Source organism: Nanorana parkeri, unplaced genomic scaffold, assembly GCF_000935625.1.
Source record: "Nanorana parkeri isolate BGI_ZX_2015 unplaced genomic scaffold, ASM93562v1 scaffold56, whole genome shotgun sequence".
NCBI lineage: Eukaryota > Metazoa > Chordata > Amphibia > Anura > Dicroglossidae > Nanorana > Nanorana parkeri.
Window position 1 is genome coordinate 159,870 of NW_017306324.1, and position 18,674 is coordinate 178,543.

The 18,674-nt window shown below is 44.0% G+C and overlaps 1 protein-coding gene across 1 annotated transcript; it reads right to left on the reverse strand.

Moving 5' to 3' along the window:
• Nucleotides 1-4,967: 4,967 nt before the first annotated feature.
• IP6K2 (inositol hexakisphosphate kinase 2) lies at nt 4,968-16,110 on the reverse strand. The gene is made up of 5 exons (XM_018576115.1): nt 15,644-16,110; nt 13,449-13,674; nt 11,546-11,718; nt 8,842-9,017; nt 4,968-5,626 (listed from the first exon to the last, which is right to left on the reverse strand). The coding sequence occupies exons 1-5, from the start codon at nt 15,843-15,845 to the stop codon at nt 5,114-5,116; spliced, it is 1,290 nt and encodes a 429-aa protein (XP_018431617.1). The 5' UTR covers nt 15,846-16,110; the 3' UTR covers nt 4,968-5,113.
• Nucleotides 16,111-18,674: the final 2,564 nt, after the last annotated feature.

Genomic DNA, 18,674 nt, shown 5'->3' on the forward strand with positions numbered 1-18,674 from the left:
GGATATATTACAATGACACCTGGAAGTGGGGGGGATATATTACAATGACACCAGGAAGTGGGGGGATATATTACAATTGCACCTCGAAGTGCGGGGATATATTAGGCAGGAAGTGAACATTTTGTCCCTGAAGTTGATGTGTTGGAAGCAGAAACAATGGACAAGTATAAGGATTTGAGGGGCCAAAGTGTGTGACCAGACAACTGGATCAGAGCAACTACAACACTTTACCCCTTGTGGGATGTTCCCGCTCTGCAGTGGTCAGGACCGACCAAAAGTGGCCCAAGGAATGTTACATCTTACATCATGTGGATGGCCGGGTGCGCGTGTGTGTCACTTACCTGGGGAGAGATTGCACCAGGATGCACTATGGGAAGACAAACCGGCGGGGGCAGTGTAATGATTTGAGCAATGTTCTGATGGGAGACCTCGGGTCCTGCCATTCATGTGGATGTTACTTTAACACGTACCACCGACCTAAACATCGTTACTGACCGAGTACACCCCTTCATGGAAACGGTATTCCCTGATGGCAGGGACCGCTTTCAGCGGGATAATGCTCCCTGCCACACTGACACAATGGTTCAAGAATGATTTGAGGAACACAAGTCTGAGGTGATGACTTGTCCTCCAAATCTCAATCCAATCGATCTTCTGTGGGATGTGCTGGAAAAAGGTCAGACCCTTGGAGGCCTCACCTCACAACGTACAGGACTTAAAGGATCTTCTATTGACGGCTTGGTGCCAGATACCACAGCACACCTTCAGAGGTCTACTGGAGTCCACGCCTTGATGGGTCAGGAAAACGGGGACCTATGCAGTATCAGGTGGGTGGTCATTATGTTATGGCTGATCGGTGTGTATCTGTATCGATATCTGCACTTTCCCTAATCATCTTCCAGGACAGCAACCCAAGTAAGCTTGTTGTCCTGGAAGATTCCTAGAAATATCGTTACCGGTAAGTCTAACGGAACATTTTTTTTCTTTTATGAGTTACTGCCGTTGTAATGATTTATTCCTCTTCAGTAAAAGCCTGTTTATGATCTACTGCATGGAAATCCTGACCTTGGTGCAGTGTCAGGGTTGGGCCCTTTTTATGACGTTTCCACTTTATGATCCATGTCAGGTCAGGGTTACAGCTGCCTATACACTGCAGTGTGGACCTTTATCAGGTTTCGATCAGACTGTACTTTTCTCTTTCACACCACAATGTGTTGAGACTACATTGCTCTAAAGATAGCAGACAACCATGTCCAAACTACGCATGCATCTCAAAGGTCATTGCAATGAACGATCGGCTGTGGTCAAATACGAACCCCCATGTGGGAGTCATGCCTGTGGCTGTCAGCCTCATGGGGCTTGTAGTTCCACAACAGCTGGAGTGCTCTGGCTGCCAACCTATGGGATAGACCCTGCAGCGGAGGGGTTCCCCCTCTGTATGATATGGAATAAGGCAAGTGTTACTACGTAGCAGCCTTAACCGCGTAAAGGGAGTAAAAACAGCGCACCGTGGTCATAGTTTAGCGGGCCATTAAACTGGAACTTTACTTTATAGTGCTTTGGTGAGAATATTCAGCATTCATTTTACATCAGTTTTTTGCAACTGGGATCGCCGGCAGACCATGCAACCACACCCATCACCGCCACCCCCCCCCCTGCCCAATATTGAACCATAATAATCAGAATCAGTCACATTTAGGCAAGCAAGGTAGGCAAACCATGTCCTCCATCTGTGCTGAATCTGCAAATCTCAATATACATCAGACTCTGGGAGCCATTCCTGTGTCAGTCAGTCCTGCAATGCATCATGGGGTTGATGGCTATTAGTCCTGCAATGCATCACAGGGTTGGTGGCGATCAGTCCTGCAATGCATCACGGGGTTGGTGGCGATCAGTCCTGCAATGCATCACAGGGTTGGTGGCGATCAGTCCTGCAATGCATCACAGGGTTGGTGGTGATCAGTCCTGCAATGCATCACGGGGTTGGTGGCGATCAGTCCTGCAATGCATCACAGGGTTGGTGGCCATCAGTCCTGCAATGCATCACGGGGTTGGCGGCGATCAGTCCTGCAATGCATCACGGGGTTGGCGGCCATCAGTCCTGCAATGCATCACGGGGTTGGTGGCTATCAGTCCTGCAATGCATCACGGGGTTGGCGGCCATCAGTCCTGCAATGCATCACGGGGTTGGTGGCTATCAGTCCTGCAATGCATGATGCTGTTGGTGGCTATCAGTCCTGCAATGCATGATGGGGTTGGTGGCTATCAGTCCTGCAATGCATCACGGGGTTGGTGACTATCAGTCCTGCAATGCATGATGCTGTTGGTGGCTATCAGTCCTGCAATGCATGATGGGGTTGGTGGCTATCAGTCCTGCAATGCATGATGGGGTTGGTGGCTATCAGTCTTGCAATGCATCACGGGGTTGGTGGCTATCAGTCCTGCAATGCATCACGGGGTTGGTGGCTGTCAGTCCTGCAATGCATGATGCGGTTGGTGGCCATCAGTCTTGCAATGCCTCATGGGATTTGTTATCAGTCCGAGCCTTGCAATGCCTCATGGAACCTGTAGTTGCACCACAGCTGGGAGGTCCAGAGCTTGCCTACCCCATATATAGAACATAAATAACAGAGAAAAGTGGAATTTTCCTTCCGAGAGAAAACAAAAAGCCTCTACAAGAGTTACAAGTCATAGAAGATATTTATTTACCATTTCATGAACATAAAATGAATCCATTGCTCACTGATTGACAACGATAGGTCGCTTCCCAACAGCATTCCCCGAGGACAGGAACAGGGCTAGCGTACCAACTTCCTGCAAGCACCCGAGGGAGCCAGATGGAAAATTCCTGGGAAGGCAGCCAATGGATTTGCCAGGAAACCCGCAACATCACAGAGGCCTTGGGCTGCATTCCCGGGAAAATCGCCCCAAACCGCCAAACACATCCCTCCCTTGCAGGCCGGGTCTCTTGCCGTTGTAGTGTTTGGATGGTTGGGATGGAAGTTCCAGGTAAACAACATCTGCTGAGCCCTCCCAGACACCTATTCCTGTCCCGGGGAAGTGCGATTGTGCTCGCCGGTAATAATAATCAGATGGTAACAAAGCTACATTTTCATACATATTGCTTAGAAAACCTCTACGCAAGCCCAGCTCTGGTCTTGAGACACATCTACGGCTAATGACCACCATTTTTTTTTCTCTACAAGGCATGATGGTCAAAATCCTTAAATTTCCACATTCCACGGGTCCCATCGAGCAAAAAATTACCCGATTTTCTTCAACTGAACCGTGTATTACAGCAATATATATATATATATATAGATCTGAAAACAAACACAAAATGGGCAGAACTAAACCCGCTCTTCAACAGAAAACACTTGCAGTGCGCCATTGGTGCTTTAAGGACCTGTACACGTTGCCAGGTGCCATTTTCAAACCAGCATCATCATTTTGGGATGGGGAAACATCTGCATATGCAAACATGTGACCCCCCTTTACACCAACCAGAATAGAGCGCGTTGCCCACAGCACGCAATCACATTCATATTTCAGAAAAACCGAAACGGATTGCTTGCTGGAGAGGAGGAGCAACTTGGCCAGTTCTCCTTCCAGACATTTTCAATCATAAAGTAGAACTGAAGCTAAAAAAAACTTTTAGTTTTGGATAGAGTACGGTCACCATTTTTTCTGGAGATTTCCCTTCACCTCCTGTCTGATCCCCACAACAGGAAGTAAGAGGGAAGTCCCTGGTGGTCAGCAAGGTCACCAGAACTAATGCCCCTATTGGACAATTTCCAATCTCTTCCTGCTCTGGTGACTACTTTCACTTATAACGCTCACCAGGACACAGAGAGGGTGAATCTCCCCAACGGGGACACAGAGGGGTTCTTAATCCCTTTCCGATCTATCCAAAATAAAAAAGTTTTGGCTTCAGTTGCACTTTAATGGATTCAGTTTGCAGGATAAAATGGCGACCTGCAACGCATATAAGCGCCTCATTGCTTTAAAAGGAACCTGTCCCAAAGCATGTTGCTTGTGTTAAAAGCCTCATGTGGACGCCGCCAGTGTTGCCTGCACCGTAATATCAATTCACCGAAGCAACACCCGACGTGAAGGACATCGCTTCTCTGGAGCTAGAATCTGGCGCGGGTCGCTTCCATCAAGGGGCTTTTCACACAGGCATCATACCAATTCCCTTTAAAGCATAGATACCCGTTCTATGTCAGCAACGCATGTCATTTAATTATTTTTTAATTATTATTTTCTTCTGATCCCCTTAACAAAAACACATATCACAAAATAGTATTTGGTTTAATGATCTCTTCAAAGAAGCAAAAACAAAAAGTGCAAATGACATGGAACGCATTTGTGGTAAACTTCAAGGCCTATCGGAGGAACATATCAATTCGACTCACACTGGAATGGGCCCCTTAGCCCGCCGCGCATCGTCTGGCGTTTGCGGATCTGCGTGTGATTCAAAAAGGCACATATGTTCATGAAGTTACACATCATGTTCCACTGCTGTTGTAACCGGGACCCCCGGGGAAGGGGGGGCCCAATAAATACAAGTATCAGATTGCAATGCTACACCAAGCAATGGTATCCAATACACATCGTATTAGCTTTCCGTATGCAATCTTGGATAATCTGGCGTATACCGTTGTCAGTTCAGGCAAACATTATGTAACAGAGGGCCAAGCTTCATATAAGAGTCCATTTGATTTCCACGGCTGGTGGCTGCAACACAACAAAACTCAAGAGGGGGTTAAAAGGGGGAAGGGGTAAAAAAAAGTAAAGGGGGGGATGAAAAAAAAAAAGGTTTATTGAAAAAAAATATACACACAGGTGTAACAGAGGTATTTGAATCATCAAATATGGAATGTTTTAGAAATATTTAAAATAAATAAGTATAACAACAATATTAACCGGTGCTCTGTCCAGCACAGCCAAGTAAATGCCCTCTTTCGTTTGTTTTTGGACAAGTCTTCCCACGGGTCACACCCACGGAACCCTGTCTCGGTTTCGACCACCACATAGTGGCCGTCGGTTTGGAATAAACGCAGTCCGTTATAGTGCTTCGTACGAAACGTAATTCCTGTGCTGAGTTCGTTTTTTATTCCCCATTTTCATCTCTTATTTCTTTAATAATTGCTATTAAATTTTGGAGTCCGAAAATGTAGCCCGTGTCCTGGCCCTCGTGGACCACGCTGTCTTCCCTGTAAAACTTGCACGTGGTGTGTGCGAAGTCTATCATCCGCACGTCCGCAGTGCTGGCGCCGTGTTTATTACTAGAAGGCTGGTAGGCGTAGGCCCCTGCCGATTCGTCCGAAGATTCCTCAGACAGGTCCTCCAGGTCTTCGGGGTCCGAGTCCATGGGGACTTCCTGGAACTCCTTCCCGTCGTAGATGATGAGCAGAGAGCTGGAATAGAACCGGTAAGACTCCTGTTTTTCTAAAACCATTTTGAGTTCGGTCAGTTTTTTGAGGACAGGGTCGATCAGTTCCCGGCGTAGGGTTTTGCCGTTGTGAAAGAACTGGTAAAGTGCTTCTTTAAAACCCTGAACCGAAAGCTTCCTGCCGTGGTATTTGTTCATGAACATTAGTTGCCCCGTGCCAGCTTGGTAGACCTGAAAGGAAAGGGGGAATAGAGGGTTATTCGGTCAGCTATTTGCAGTATTCAAAGTTTAGCAAATCATGACAAGGCGACTTCAAAAATATTAGGGTGTCCTGACCCAGAACAACTAATCATATACTTGTAAAGAATTAAAACGACATCTGAAATGTGACAGCAAATCATGTCTGGCAGCACTGCAACAGAAACCCAAAGAGGTGTGCTGGCCACAAAGCTAAACAACCGATTGCCAACATCTGTATTCATTCCTTTCTGCTGAGGTTAATGAAACCCGACATACTGGTTCCTGATCGTATATCAAAACCAAATCACTAAAACCGTGTAAATGACATTTCAAAATATCACTTTCAATGCTTTGTCTGCAGATTTCATTAAAATAACACCTGATCCTGCCATGAAGGTCCTTGTTTAGACAATTCACGTCACAGGGTGGCAACCAGTCGCCTGCTGTCAAAGGGTGGCAACCAGGCGCCTGCTGTCAAAGGGTGGCAACCAGGCGCCTGCTGTCAAAGGGTGGCAACCAGGCGCCTGCTGTCAAAGGGTGGCAACCAGGCGCCTGCTGTCAAAGGGTGGCAACTCTTGTTAATGTGCCATGGAAGGGGACTACAGTGGGCCATGCCAACACACATTGAGCAAGCATGGTACTTTATCACTATCAGGAAGCTGCTTCAGAGCAATGATGTGCAGTTGGCGCTGAAGTGCATTTAGACAGGAAGTAGCTTAAAAAAAAAAAAGGCTAGAAGGGATCAACAGCAATGAAATGCAACAGAGGGTTAAAAAAAATGAAAACAGTACGACAATTAATTCTTCTTAACCATGAAGTTTGGGTAATCCTCTACTGTATACAGAATATGTCTAAATAAAAAGATGACAGCTGCCACCGCTTACATTTAATTGTACAAGTTCTGGGGTTGTCACCCTCCTGGCAATCATTGAAAGGTATTAGGCTTGTGACAGCAACAACCACAGACGAGGAGATTGTTTAGTGAGAGGCAGATAATAAGCTGGAGGAGCCAGGACCCCCCGGCCCGATTTAACACACGGGAACATTCTGTATACGGCTAATGGCTTCCCAGACTGTTATATTAAATAACAAGGCCAGCCGGAGTTTACACCATGAGAGTCTGGTATCCTCCGGGCTGTCACCCTCTGTGCACAATGTCCAAACACAGCCAGTCATTCAGCTGCAATGTCCTCCCCCAGATGAGAAGGGTTATAATCAATCCTTTCATGTTGCAGGATCAAATTATTCTCCTCTTAATGAGACATAAAACAGGGCGCCTACTTCGGCTTCCCATAATGGACTGGCTTAAAGGCAACAATTTCATGTATAACCAGCGATCAATCCCTACTAGAGTTTAAGGCGGCCGACATTATTAAAGTAATAAAGAAAATACAATTCCCACGCTGTCAGTTTAATGACACTAATCATTATTTGTATCTAAACTGGTTACAAGGCACCTCGAGTGTCATTCCAGAGATGCGGCTTTCCTCACTTATTGCCTATGGGGCTGCCGTGTCTGCAACAGACATACACACAGGGAACAATGTTATAGCTGAGCACCTCTGGGAAAGGAAAGGAAAAATGCTGTTAGGGCTTGTTCACACCAAATGCAGACCAGATCTGCATGAGTTTCTGCACACACAGTGCAGTGAGTTGTGCCGCGTTTTTGGTTAACAAAAATGCGTTTTTTTAAACGTTTGAAATGGGCTTTCAGTGCTTTCCAGGGCGTTTGCATGCGTTTTTGATGCGTTTGCATGCGTTCCAGAGCAGGTAAAATAGGGCTTGCTGCAGTTTTTAAAAAATGCTCTGGAACTGAACGCTGCGGTGTGAACTAGAGCCCAAAATACCATTGGACTACATTGGACGCAGTTTTGATCCGGTCTGTAACAGATCTGCTCCTGGAACGCGCTTGGTGTGAATAAAAGTGCATGTATTTGGAGTCTGTGGGAATAGGAGTTTTGTTATTTTAGGAAGCTTGATTGAGCTTTCATTTCAAATGATCCATGTCTGAGAAGGTGTAAGCAGAGATCACTCGGTGTTTGTATTACTGAGCCATCCTTGAGGGTGGCATATACTGTATACATGTATGTATGTGGTACCTTGGTTCACAAACTTAATTCCTTCCTTGATTCTGGTCGCGAACCGAATTGGTCGCAAACTGAAATCAAATTTCCCCATAAGGTTCAATGTAATACATAATACTGTACAGTACTGTATGTGCTAAGCAGCACACAAAAAAAGCTTTACAGCAAGTGTGCACAGGTCTGTCTGCGACCACGTGTCAGAGCGGGGAAGATGGCTGCCGTCGTGTTCGTCACCCGATGTGGAGTTCGTGAACGGAAGCAAAATTTTGCCGGACTTTCTGTTCGCGAACTGATGTATCACTGTATACAGTAGGTACTTTAGCACAGGGATCAGCAACTTGCTTACATACAACAAAAGCCAATGTTCCAACTTCTTTCGTGTAATACAAAGTCAGGGCATATGAAAATTGCCCAAAATATAATCATGTCATGAATTAGGGCCTGTTCACATGAGTTTCAGGTCCTGATCAGGTGCGGATCAGCAGACGCGATGCTATGTGTTTTTTTGCAGCGTTTTTGATGCGTTCCAGTAAAAAAAAACACAAATATTTTTTTTTTTGCTGGAGTGGGGCTGTCAGTATGTTAGATGCAGTGCAGTGCGTTTTTGACGCATTTTGCGTTTCTGGACCGTTTCCTGGCCGTATAAAATGTGACATGCAGTATTCTTCTGTTGTAACCTGAACGGACTGCGCACGTGAGAACTGTAGCCCATAAAACACATAGGGATACATTTTTAGTGCAGGAGCGTACGGATCAGGTCAGCACAGAAAACGGACGTCGTGTGAACAGGCCCTTAAGGATTGGGCAAATCCCAGCATGCTCAGCCAACTAAGTAGTCAGCGTGGAGGGCTTAGAACAGGGACGGGCAACTCCTGCCCTCCAGCTGGTGTGGAACTACAAGTCTCATGAGGCATTGCAAGACTGACACTTACAGGCATTACGCCCAGAGGCATGTTGGGATATGTACTTAAAGCACAGTTGGAGTGCCTAAGCTGCTCACCGCTGGCTTAGAAGCTAAATCATAAGCACTGGTAGACCCCCAACTAGCAATATGGTAGAACATGGCAACTCCAGGGACCGTCTTCATTTGAACATATTAACAAGCTTTTTTTGTTCACTCACCTGCATCCCGCAAACACGGACCCCAATTATTGCAGACGTGCTTTGCTGACACTTCTGGATCTGGTTAGCTTTCTTCTCCTCCGATGCGTCGTCTCCATGCTGCCGTGTGCCCATCTTCAGGTCGAGGACGCATGGCACTTGATACCGACACGTCAGGTTTTCCAATAGGATAAATTCTGACTAGTTAAGGAACACACGCGACTTCATACTTCATAAATCACAACTACTTTAGGGCTTGGAGCAAAACCCAAAATTCTGAGTCTGAAGGAAGCGATTTTACTACAATGGAATGAATTCTTCCATTGTAGAAGTTCTGCTGGAGCAGAGGCAGCCTGAGTTAGATTTTTATAGATCGACATGTTCTAGATAAGCTATAATTTAACGCACATTTGTAGGGTACCGATTCCTTCTGCTAAGAAGCAAATCGAGGAAGAAATGTTCAAAAGAAACCCTTTTATGTGGCCATAATGCAGATGAACGATATTCCCGAGTGTGTATACAAGGGCGCATTGTTCTGAAGCTGGAAATAAATCTGGCTATTATAAGAACAGTAAACAACAAAGTCTTTCATTCTGCAGAGATGCAACACTTTCAAAAAGGGATTAGCAACTTCCACTCTATGGATTTTATGCCAGAAGGTCTATTGGCAACTGCTTCCTGCTGCAGCTATGTGTCTGTCCAGACAGGACTCAAACCCGGGTCACCTGTCAATGGCATTACAGAAGCTCCAACCTCAAAGTTACAAAAAGACACAGACATCTTAGTACAGGATGAGAGCATTTGAAGTGACACAAGGCATTTAGAATTAATCAGCTTTCACTTCCCAGTACAAGTCTAATCACCAGACTGCTTTGGATAAGATAAAATGGGGATTAAACCAACTACAGAGTCACCTTTGCTGAAGGGTGCAAACTCTGCTACGTGCAAGACATGAAGCCAATATAGTGCAAAAGGCGGGGTGGGCTGGATGACGCACCAGGGGTGGAACTGCTTACAGGAACTATAACAAAAGCAAACAATACAGACTTTTATACTGCTAGGTCAGTTCTCATGTATCCAGGACATGGTATAGCTAGTAGTAGTTAGTCACATTCATGTGGACCCGTTCTGTAATGTTGAAGAGGTTTCATAGCTTATCCAAGCCACTTCTTCAGCTCTAATGAGTGGAAGGTACAAGCTCCCGAGATATGTTCCAACTGAACTGTTAGAGCTATGAAACCTCTTCAACATTACAGAACGGGTCCACATGAATGTGACCAACTACTCCTAGCTGTTAGACTCAAAGATCTCCGAACACTTAAAATTAAAAAAAATATTATATAAATAGTAAGAACTTTTAGGGTTTCCTTGTCATGTGATCACTGTGATTGGCTGTCAAAGTGATTATATGATTGGGAGCTTGTCTTAACTGCTCCCAATCGCTGCTATTTGACCCGGGAACTGTTGGTGAGAGCGCTGTGACACTGCTAGGGGTGTACGATCCAGGACAAGTCAGCAGCAGCCACATACGTGTGTGTGTATGTATCATAAAGCCCCCCTCCATTCTGCCACGTGTATGTGGGTCACCATGGCATAAGCCCCCCCCCCTAAATTCTGCCACATATATGTGTATGGCTGGTTGAAAGTTATTACATTAATTTTCTGTTGATTGACTTATTATTACCTTTGCTGGAAGTCTGTTCCCAGCATGCACTGCTCTTCTAGTAAAATAATTCGATTAGCTGCTGACAGCTTTAAAAACACCGGGTATATTTACAAAAATATACTGATAAACTAAAGCCAGTCAAGAGACAGGCCACGAAGAGGTGAAAGGTCTGAGGGATAAAACACGTGACAAAAGACAGCAGGACCTCTAAGTGTAGGTAAACCTAAAATCGACATATTTCAGTTTTCTCAAGCAAATAGATTTTTGGAGAATCTTCCAGTAACAATATTCGATGACAACACTAAGCCGCTGCCTCACAACCAGCAGCAACATGGTCAGCCTGCCCTGAACGCTCTTTCAGTTGGCTGTCAGGCTGCCTATCTGACAATCCTCAAAGGCAGCCCGACAAAAAAAACACAAGCAGTGCACATGGCAGGCTGACAACTGTGAGGCAACGGCTGAGTGCTGTCAGCATGCAAAAGAAGTGTTGTTAATGGCAGCATCTCCAAGTAAGAAACTTGTAACAGACTTCCAAAAACTGTATTAGCTTTAAAAATGGTATACAGTGAGACATGATGACAAACACACTGAAAATACATTTTGGGTTAACACATTAAGGGGGGTGAATGAAGATCAGGATGGCAGCATTCTTTAAGAACGTTGGAACATGATCTCAACTCAAGCAAGACAAAAGGTCGAGATACTATTTGAAACTGGTGCAGTGGGTGCAGCTGTCGGCCGCCATTAAGCCAGGATCCCTCCATCAGCTGATTGAAGGAGCCGGTTGGAAAAGCTTTGAACGAACATAGCCGTCAGCCAATGAGCTGCTGCTCAGTACGGGTATTCTGACAGCAGCTGGCGGCCGCCATCATAATACAGTTAAGACAGTGGGAGATTCCTCGATCAACGCTTGTAAGCATTGGAGGAATCGGTTATATTTTCTTTGCTCAGCCCGCAGGTTGAATGAAGAAAATATTACAGTGTATGGCCAGCTTAAGACTAGTTGAAAATGAGTCAGAAATTGGTTCACACGCTGGAAACTTTGGTAGGAAAGGATACTGTATTGGTTCCTGTGTTTAGCGTTTTCCTTCATGCGTTGGAGCTGTTGCTGGTGGCATTTCATACTCCAGGGATTGTGCTTAAATTGCGAACCGACATTCCCTTTCTTCTCCACACTATAATACAAGACTTCAGATTTCTTCAACCATTCAAACTCTTCTTCTAGCATGTGGCTGGAAAAAAAGAAAAAGAAAATGAATGGAACATAGACAAAACTTCTCCCGCTATCAGCTTGACTCAAAGAAGTAGATAACGTGCCCTGCTCAATGGATTTCATGCAGGACAATGTAAGTGATGTGCAAAATACAAACACATTTGATGTTCTTGGCTAAGGGAAGAAAGAAAGATTATCACTTCAGTCGTATCTTAGCTACAAGTCTCTAGGAGATGTTGGAAGAACGTCAGAAGACAGTGCACAGTTCTAAGAACTGTGGATAAACACTAACTGGGGTGCCGGACTGTGAAACCATCTCAGCATTTACAGAATATCAACTAGACATGTCATGGGTATAAAAGGGAATGAGATCCGGGACTATAGGGAAAAATCATCCGCTGTAAGAAGTGACAGAATTCTTAAAATGGATATCCCGGATCCCTGGAAATTTCAGAAGAAATCTGCAAAGTGATTCAGACTGTCAAAATCTTAGCAAAGATATCCACAGCATGGCAACCCCAAAGCAAATATCTGACATGACTAGCAACTGAAATATAACATTCCAAAAGGATACATAAAAGATAGAAATCATAGAGCTCCTCATATATTGAATTGTCCAGTGGATGCAAGTCTGGTGATCATTAGAACTAGACATAGAGATCCAACTTCCTAACAATAATACACCAGGGAAAACAATTCTAGCCCTCCTATAGGTGACCACAACATTCATTTACTGGTTATAGTTAGAGATATAACTGGCTTGACAAAACTCTGCCCCTAACAACCTGTGGACCAGTATAAACTAGATTGTTTTATACAGCCAGGCAGAGTGCAATATCCAAAGTGCGTTAATCCACAGCAAGCAATCATTCTGCTTTTATGGATCTAGCTCTTAAACTAAAATGTAATTGGCTGCTAATGAGCGCTGCATCATACCACTGGAAATAGTCTCGTCTGTTCAGAGAGAACATTCCACTTGGGTGCATATTAGCAGTGGGCCAGAAGCAAGAAATTAGCAGTGCCTCTCTGCCCACATAATACACAGCTACCACCTCATGTATCACGTGCCCCTCCCTTTTAGACTGTAAGCCCTCAGGGTCAGGGCCCTCCTTACCATCTTGTCTTGAATTGTATTGTAATGTCTTCCTTATATTGTAAAGCGCTGCGCAATATGTTGGCGCTATATAAATCATATATAATAATGCCAATTAGATAATGCAAACACATATCTGACTGCAGAAGTTCAGTACGATTTAACACTCAGACCACCTAAAAGGGATTTTTCACTTCTTGGTTGATGATGACATTGAACCACCTGACAATTTTTACAACTCTTCTTGACTCAGAATTTATATAGCGCTAACAGTCTGCACAGCTCCTTACAACATTAAGGAATACATTACAATTACATTACAAGAGAAGGTGGTTACGAGGGCCCTGCCCATGAGAGCTTGTATAGGACTCTGACTCTTCCCTGTGAATTCTGATTTATTTTATATTATTGAGAATTTAACAGGAGGAGCTGAAACACACAAAAGGTTGGTGAAGATACCCGAAACTCTCAGATGGACAGGAAGAAATGTAAATTATGGCAGAGAAATCTAAGTAATGGAATACCCAAGCCATAAAAAGGCCAGGGACTGACGGAGCATCACGGGAGACACTTAAAGTTAAAATACCAATTTTGGGTGGTGCGGCCTATTAAAACAGCTATATATAAATGTTCGTGGACTGCTTCCACCGGCTCACCTCTTGATTTTCTCCTCCTTCCGATGCTGTCGAACTCTTTCCTTGGTGAGATTGTCGTTCTCCAGCATGAGGGCCTTCTTGTTAGTCCACCTGAGCACTTTACTTTTTGGCTCGCTGCAGTCTGAATAGTCGACGTTTTCTAGGTTGTCTTGGTCCCGGTTTAAGGGATAAGCTATTAGGCATAAATTGCCATCTTCGTTCTCCTCGAAGCTGACCGACACTACACCTGCAGAGGGCACAGAGGAATGGCACGTTTAGAGAACATAAAGTGGAAGGTGAAGTAAAACATGATGAAAGGTTCACATTAACAGCTGTTGTTGGTGTCTTACCCAATCCTTAGCATTTATTCTGTCACAGGCCCCAACCTGATCTGCAAACCTAGCAGATATCAAAAAGCAGCTAAACATAGAAACACCCGACACAGAAGACACAGCATATATCAAGGCACAATTGCTGTAGGCAAGCGGTTCTTATAAAAAAAACCCTTGACGAAGCACAACACTGACAAAATAATAACAGGAGACAATTTCCATTTATGATAATATTTATTGAAGTAAAATAAATATTCTTTTATTGGTAGCATGTCAAATAAGATGTAAAACAACTTTATTTACATCTTGCACTGAAACACCCACATGTGTTTCTTATGCATTGCAGCAAAGCGAGAATAATAATAAAAAAAAAGAAGGGCATTAAATGTCACAAAACTATGAAGGGATCAAAGCATTCGATTAGATGTGCAAGCAGAGCAAAATAAAAACAGGGGGATAAAAAAAAAAAAAGACAAACAATACAGCAAAAACTACCTAATGCATCTGTTTAGAGTCACTGCAACTTAGAAACCTTTCTTTGTGAAAACTGTTCAGCGCCTTTATTTGTAGTAGTATTAAACTGGGACGCAAACACACACGGCAAAATTAATTTTATTTGTGGTGAACTCTTTAAAAATAAGCATCTCTTACTTTGCTTAGTACAGTCTTTAGAGCACTGCATTTTTTATTTTTTGGAGCTTTAGCAGTTCAGCTGTTTTCCAGGAGTGCCATAAAAGTCCTCAAAAGTCCTTAACTGTCCCTTTTTTTTTTTTTTTTTTGGTCCTAGTGTCTGCATCTCACTTGGTGTCGCTGACTTCCCTCAGGGCGGGCGGACCTGGGACTAACAAGAGGCTCGGGACAGCAGCGGTCTGCTTTCAAGCACAAATGGAAGGGCTAAGGTTAAAAAATAAGCGAGCAAGCAAACAGCTTTATCTCGGAGAAAAAAAAGTCAGGACGGCACGGAGCTGTTTGCCCACCCTCCACCATACCATACACTAGAACACTAGAACACACCAGAAAATAAATCAATAATTAAATAAAAGCAAAATAAAAGAATAAAAACACAGCTTGTGACATTATACGGAAACATTTTGAAGTTATGGCTGCTTACCCGTGTATTCGTTAGGCAGAACAATTGCAATGAATAGTTCAGTAACTCAATAACAGTACCACCTGTTTTACCTGTTCATGTGCCATGCTCAATATACGGCAGCATTGTGTGAAGAATACATTTTTTTTAAAATGGCCGTATCCCAAATCTGTGAATCACCTGTAATTATTTTTTATTACCCAGTAACAAAGAATACTGACTCTGGAACGCAAAGCCCTTGCAGCGGGATCTCCACTTGCTTACTTCAGGTGACTCACTCCGACACTTTACTGCAATCCTTTAATCCAAAAATACATTTTCATTTCCTCTGAAAGGGAAAGTGTGTAGAAGGTACAGGAAACACTCGGCCTGTTTAGCTTACTTTTCACCATAACAGTTTAACCAAAACTTAAATAAATTAACAAAAGTGGATTTAGGGAGAAAGACAGAAAGGGGAGAAAAATAGCAAAGTGAACGGGACCAGGTTGTTTTAAAACGCTGGTCTCCTGAGGTTTCACTTACCTACCCCGGAGTCTAAGGGAGACACAGGGCCGCAAACACAGCTGTCTAAACTCTAAAGCTTTAAGCCAGCCAAGAGAACCAATGGGTTATCTCCAACACACGCAGCACAGCCTGCCCCTGACAACATCAAAATATATGAAAAAAAAAAGAAAAAAAAATCATTCCCAAAAACTGCTTCCGTCTAAGAAAGAGCTTCAGGGAGAACAGGTCATGGCAATATTTATACTAGAACATTGAAAGCGATGCACCGCTGCAAAGAAGTGAGGACCTACCTTTGTACTGTGGTGTGAATTTTCTGATTTCGGCAGGGAGTGTTTCATAGAACAGGTGCTCCCTTTGAATGAGGGGCTTACAGATGGTCTTGTCGTTGAAGCGAAGGACACAAGAGTGCCCTCCGACCTGGTGTAAAAAAGGCTCGAGCAGGACTCCCTTTCCGTAGTGCTCCGCTTCCATGGCTCCGAATGCTGGGCTCATCGTTACTGCACATTAGAGAGGGCGAGCAGCACAAAAGCTTCTCCGATCTGTCCTTTTAACGTGGCTTACCCGTCTTGTAAATGTTTTCTGTTGGAACAAATGCAACAAAAAGGTTCCTTCTTTTAGTCAAGTCTGTGCAAGTAAATAAATCCCTCGCTGTCGTTATTTCCTAAGGCGCAATCCGCGGCATGTCTCTTCTCTGCCGGGCACAATCCTCAACTGAGCTAGCAGGCTTTCAGCACCGAGACAAATAGAGTGATGTCACACAGCAGAAGAAAAACAATCTTGCTGGCTCCTCCTGCGTGACACCCAGCCAATCGAATTTGCATCTTGGGCAGGCCCGGGGGAGGAGTCCCCAAGGCAAAACGGAGAGACAAAAGAAGGTGGAGAAAGAAACATTGCTGTTCTCAGCTGTTTTTGTCAAACAGCAAATGTTGATGTGATACAGCGGCCAAAAAAAGCTTAACACTTGACGGTATTCTGTGATAGGAGACCGATGCCTGCACTACAGTCAGTCTGGGAGTAACATATACAACAGTAGCCAAGATATAAAAATGACAACACTGTTTCTTTCTTCCCCTTGAAAAGAATTATGGAAAGCTGGAGGATCGGCTAATGTTTAACAGCAGCCGGTCCACAAACAACTTATATCAATGCAACAAACTAAATCATTTACAAACACCCCAGTATATAAAAGAAGTCAAAGGTTGTTAAAGAAATGCAATTTATAAACAGATAATGTTAATATCTAAACAAGGTGATTGCATCTAAAAACACACACAAAGGGATTTGTAAAACAACATTCAATTGAAAACAGCAAATACATTGCAGAGAACATTATCCATGAGCTAGGCATACACAAGCTGAAAAAGAGAAATTACGTGATCCCAACCCAGACTACACAGTATGGAGGGAGAAATCTCCCCTGCATGCTCCTGTATACAGACAGCCAAAACCCATGCCGGTCTGAGTACCCGAATAATTTACCCCCCGGCTCCTCTGATTGTCCGAGTGTCTTTAGTGGAGCCGGGTGGTGTCGATAGGGCTAGGATTGTAGCCAATTTAACAGAAATGAGCTTAAATTCAAGGCATGTTTATTTTATCTGGAACGCATGACATGACTCCCATGCTCTCCTCCGGGACTTCTCTAGAGTCTGTCCTATCCTCTGGAACTCCTTACCCAAACTTGTCAAGACTATCTCCCACTCTGTCTGCCTTTACGTGATCCCTTGAGACATCTCTTCAGGGAAGCCTATCCCTCCTCAACCTAACCACTACGTTCTCAAACAATTCATGCCCACACAGCTACCTCCTCATGTATCACTTGCCCGTCCCATTTAGATTGCAAGCCCTCAGGGCCAGGGCCCTCCTTACCATCTTGTCTTGAATTGTCATGTCTTCCTTATATTGTAAAGCGCTGCGCAAACTGTCGGCGCTATATAAATCCTGCATCATAATAATATTAGGAATGTGTCAGATTTTCTGATAAATCGTTGCATTGGAAGTAAATGCTAGCGTGCACATTCGTAACCGCTGCAATAGAAGAATGCTATTTTTAAATCTTAATGCCGCATTGAGCTCTGGAATTACTTGTGAAAAAAATATATATAATGCAAAGGAAGAAAAGTCTGTATAATGTTATTTTCCAAATACAAGTCATCAGCTTTTCCTGCACGGCTTACAACACGCTTCACCAGCAGAGGGCGCTGCGGCTATGTTGTCAGCCCAGCTGCTCCCCTAACCCCTCCGTCACTGATCTAGTTATTTTCATTTGTTTAATCCTCAAAATGACAACACAGTTTCTTTTTCCCTTTTAAAAGAATTATGGAAAGCTGGAGGATCAGCCATATTTAAAAGGAGATTGCCCTAGATGTATGTCATTCTAAGAAGAACATGGGCATGGAAAGGTTATGGAATATGTGGAGCAAATGCCTGAACAGGGGTCACTGGTGGGTAGCGACTCAATGACCAAGGACAAGTGTGGGTCTTGAGGTTACACAGGTTGAGAACCAGTGATCTAAAAGGGCTGAATGCCACAATATTTAGTTAGCAGTGTTTACAATTCACGTCATCAAGGAGCCGATCTAATCAGAGAAGCTGAGAAAAGACGCAGCAATTCGTTTCTTCTGCAAATGTTGTTATAACTTTTCTGATAATTGTATAATGTTGTTTTCTTGAGTCCCACAAGTAGGCCCATTGCAAGGAGATGATTCTCTCCCTTCCCATACTGGATGCACCCCCCACCAAAAAAAGCAAACAAGAAAGGCTTTGGCTGTATTACACTTTAAGCCAATTACTGCATTTCATTTATAGAATTATTTTGCTCTGACAAGGTGATCCAGTGACAGGTTTTGGTTTGAAGAACCCGGTTTATTCTGAACTATTATGTTCTGCTTCAGGCACATAAACATCACCTCCTCTATCAGTCTGGCAGAAGAATAACTGCTGAGGTGGCTGTGATAATACAGCTATTCCTATCATAAGCGTTATCAGGTTCACCAAGCTCCACATACCCCGGGATCAATAATAAAGTATTCTGCCAATTCAGGGCAAAGTAACAGGTCGGCTTCAAAACAGGAAGCGTTATCAGCGCAAACTTCCCTCCCCTCCCCCATAACGGTGGGTCTCCTAAAGCTAAAATTGGTACATTAGGATATGAAGGAGCACACGACCCTCTCCCTTTACTTTCCTACAATGCAGCAGTGTGGGGCCAATCACCAGACCCCAGAGTGGTCACATGGTTGGGGAAGAGGTTCCTTAGCATTGTGTAAGCTCCTACTGAGCGTTGGCTCAAGTCAATGATTTTGCAGGGGGGTTCCAATAGGTGTA

Coding starts and splice junctions, on each gene's coding strand:
- IP6K2 (XM_018576115.1), bottom strand. CDS start 15,845: ATGAGCCCAGCATTCGGAGCCATGGAAGCGGAGCACTACGGAAAGGGA. Junction 11,719..13,448: donor AAGGAGGAGAAAATCAAGAG/GTGAGCCGGTGG, acceptor CTTTTTTTCCAG/CCACATGCTAGAAGAAGAGT. Junction 9,018..11,545: donor TAAACACAGGAACCAATACA/GTATCCTTTCCT, acceptor TTAACTAGTCAG/AATTTATCCTATTGGAAAAC.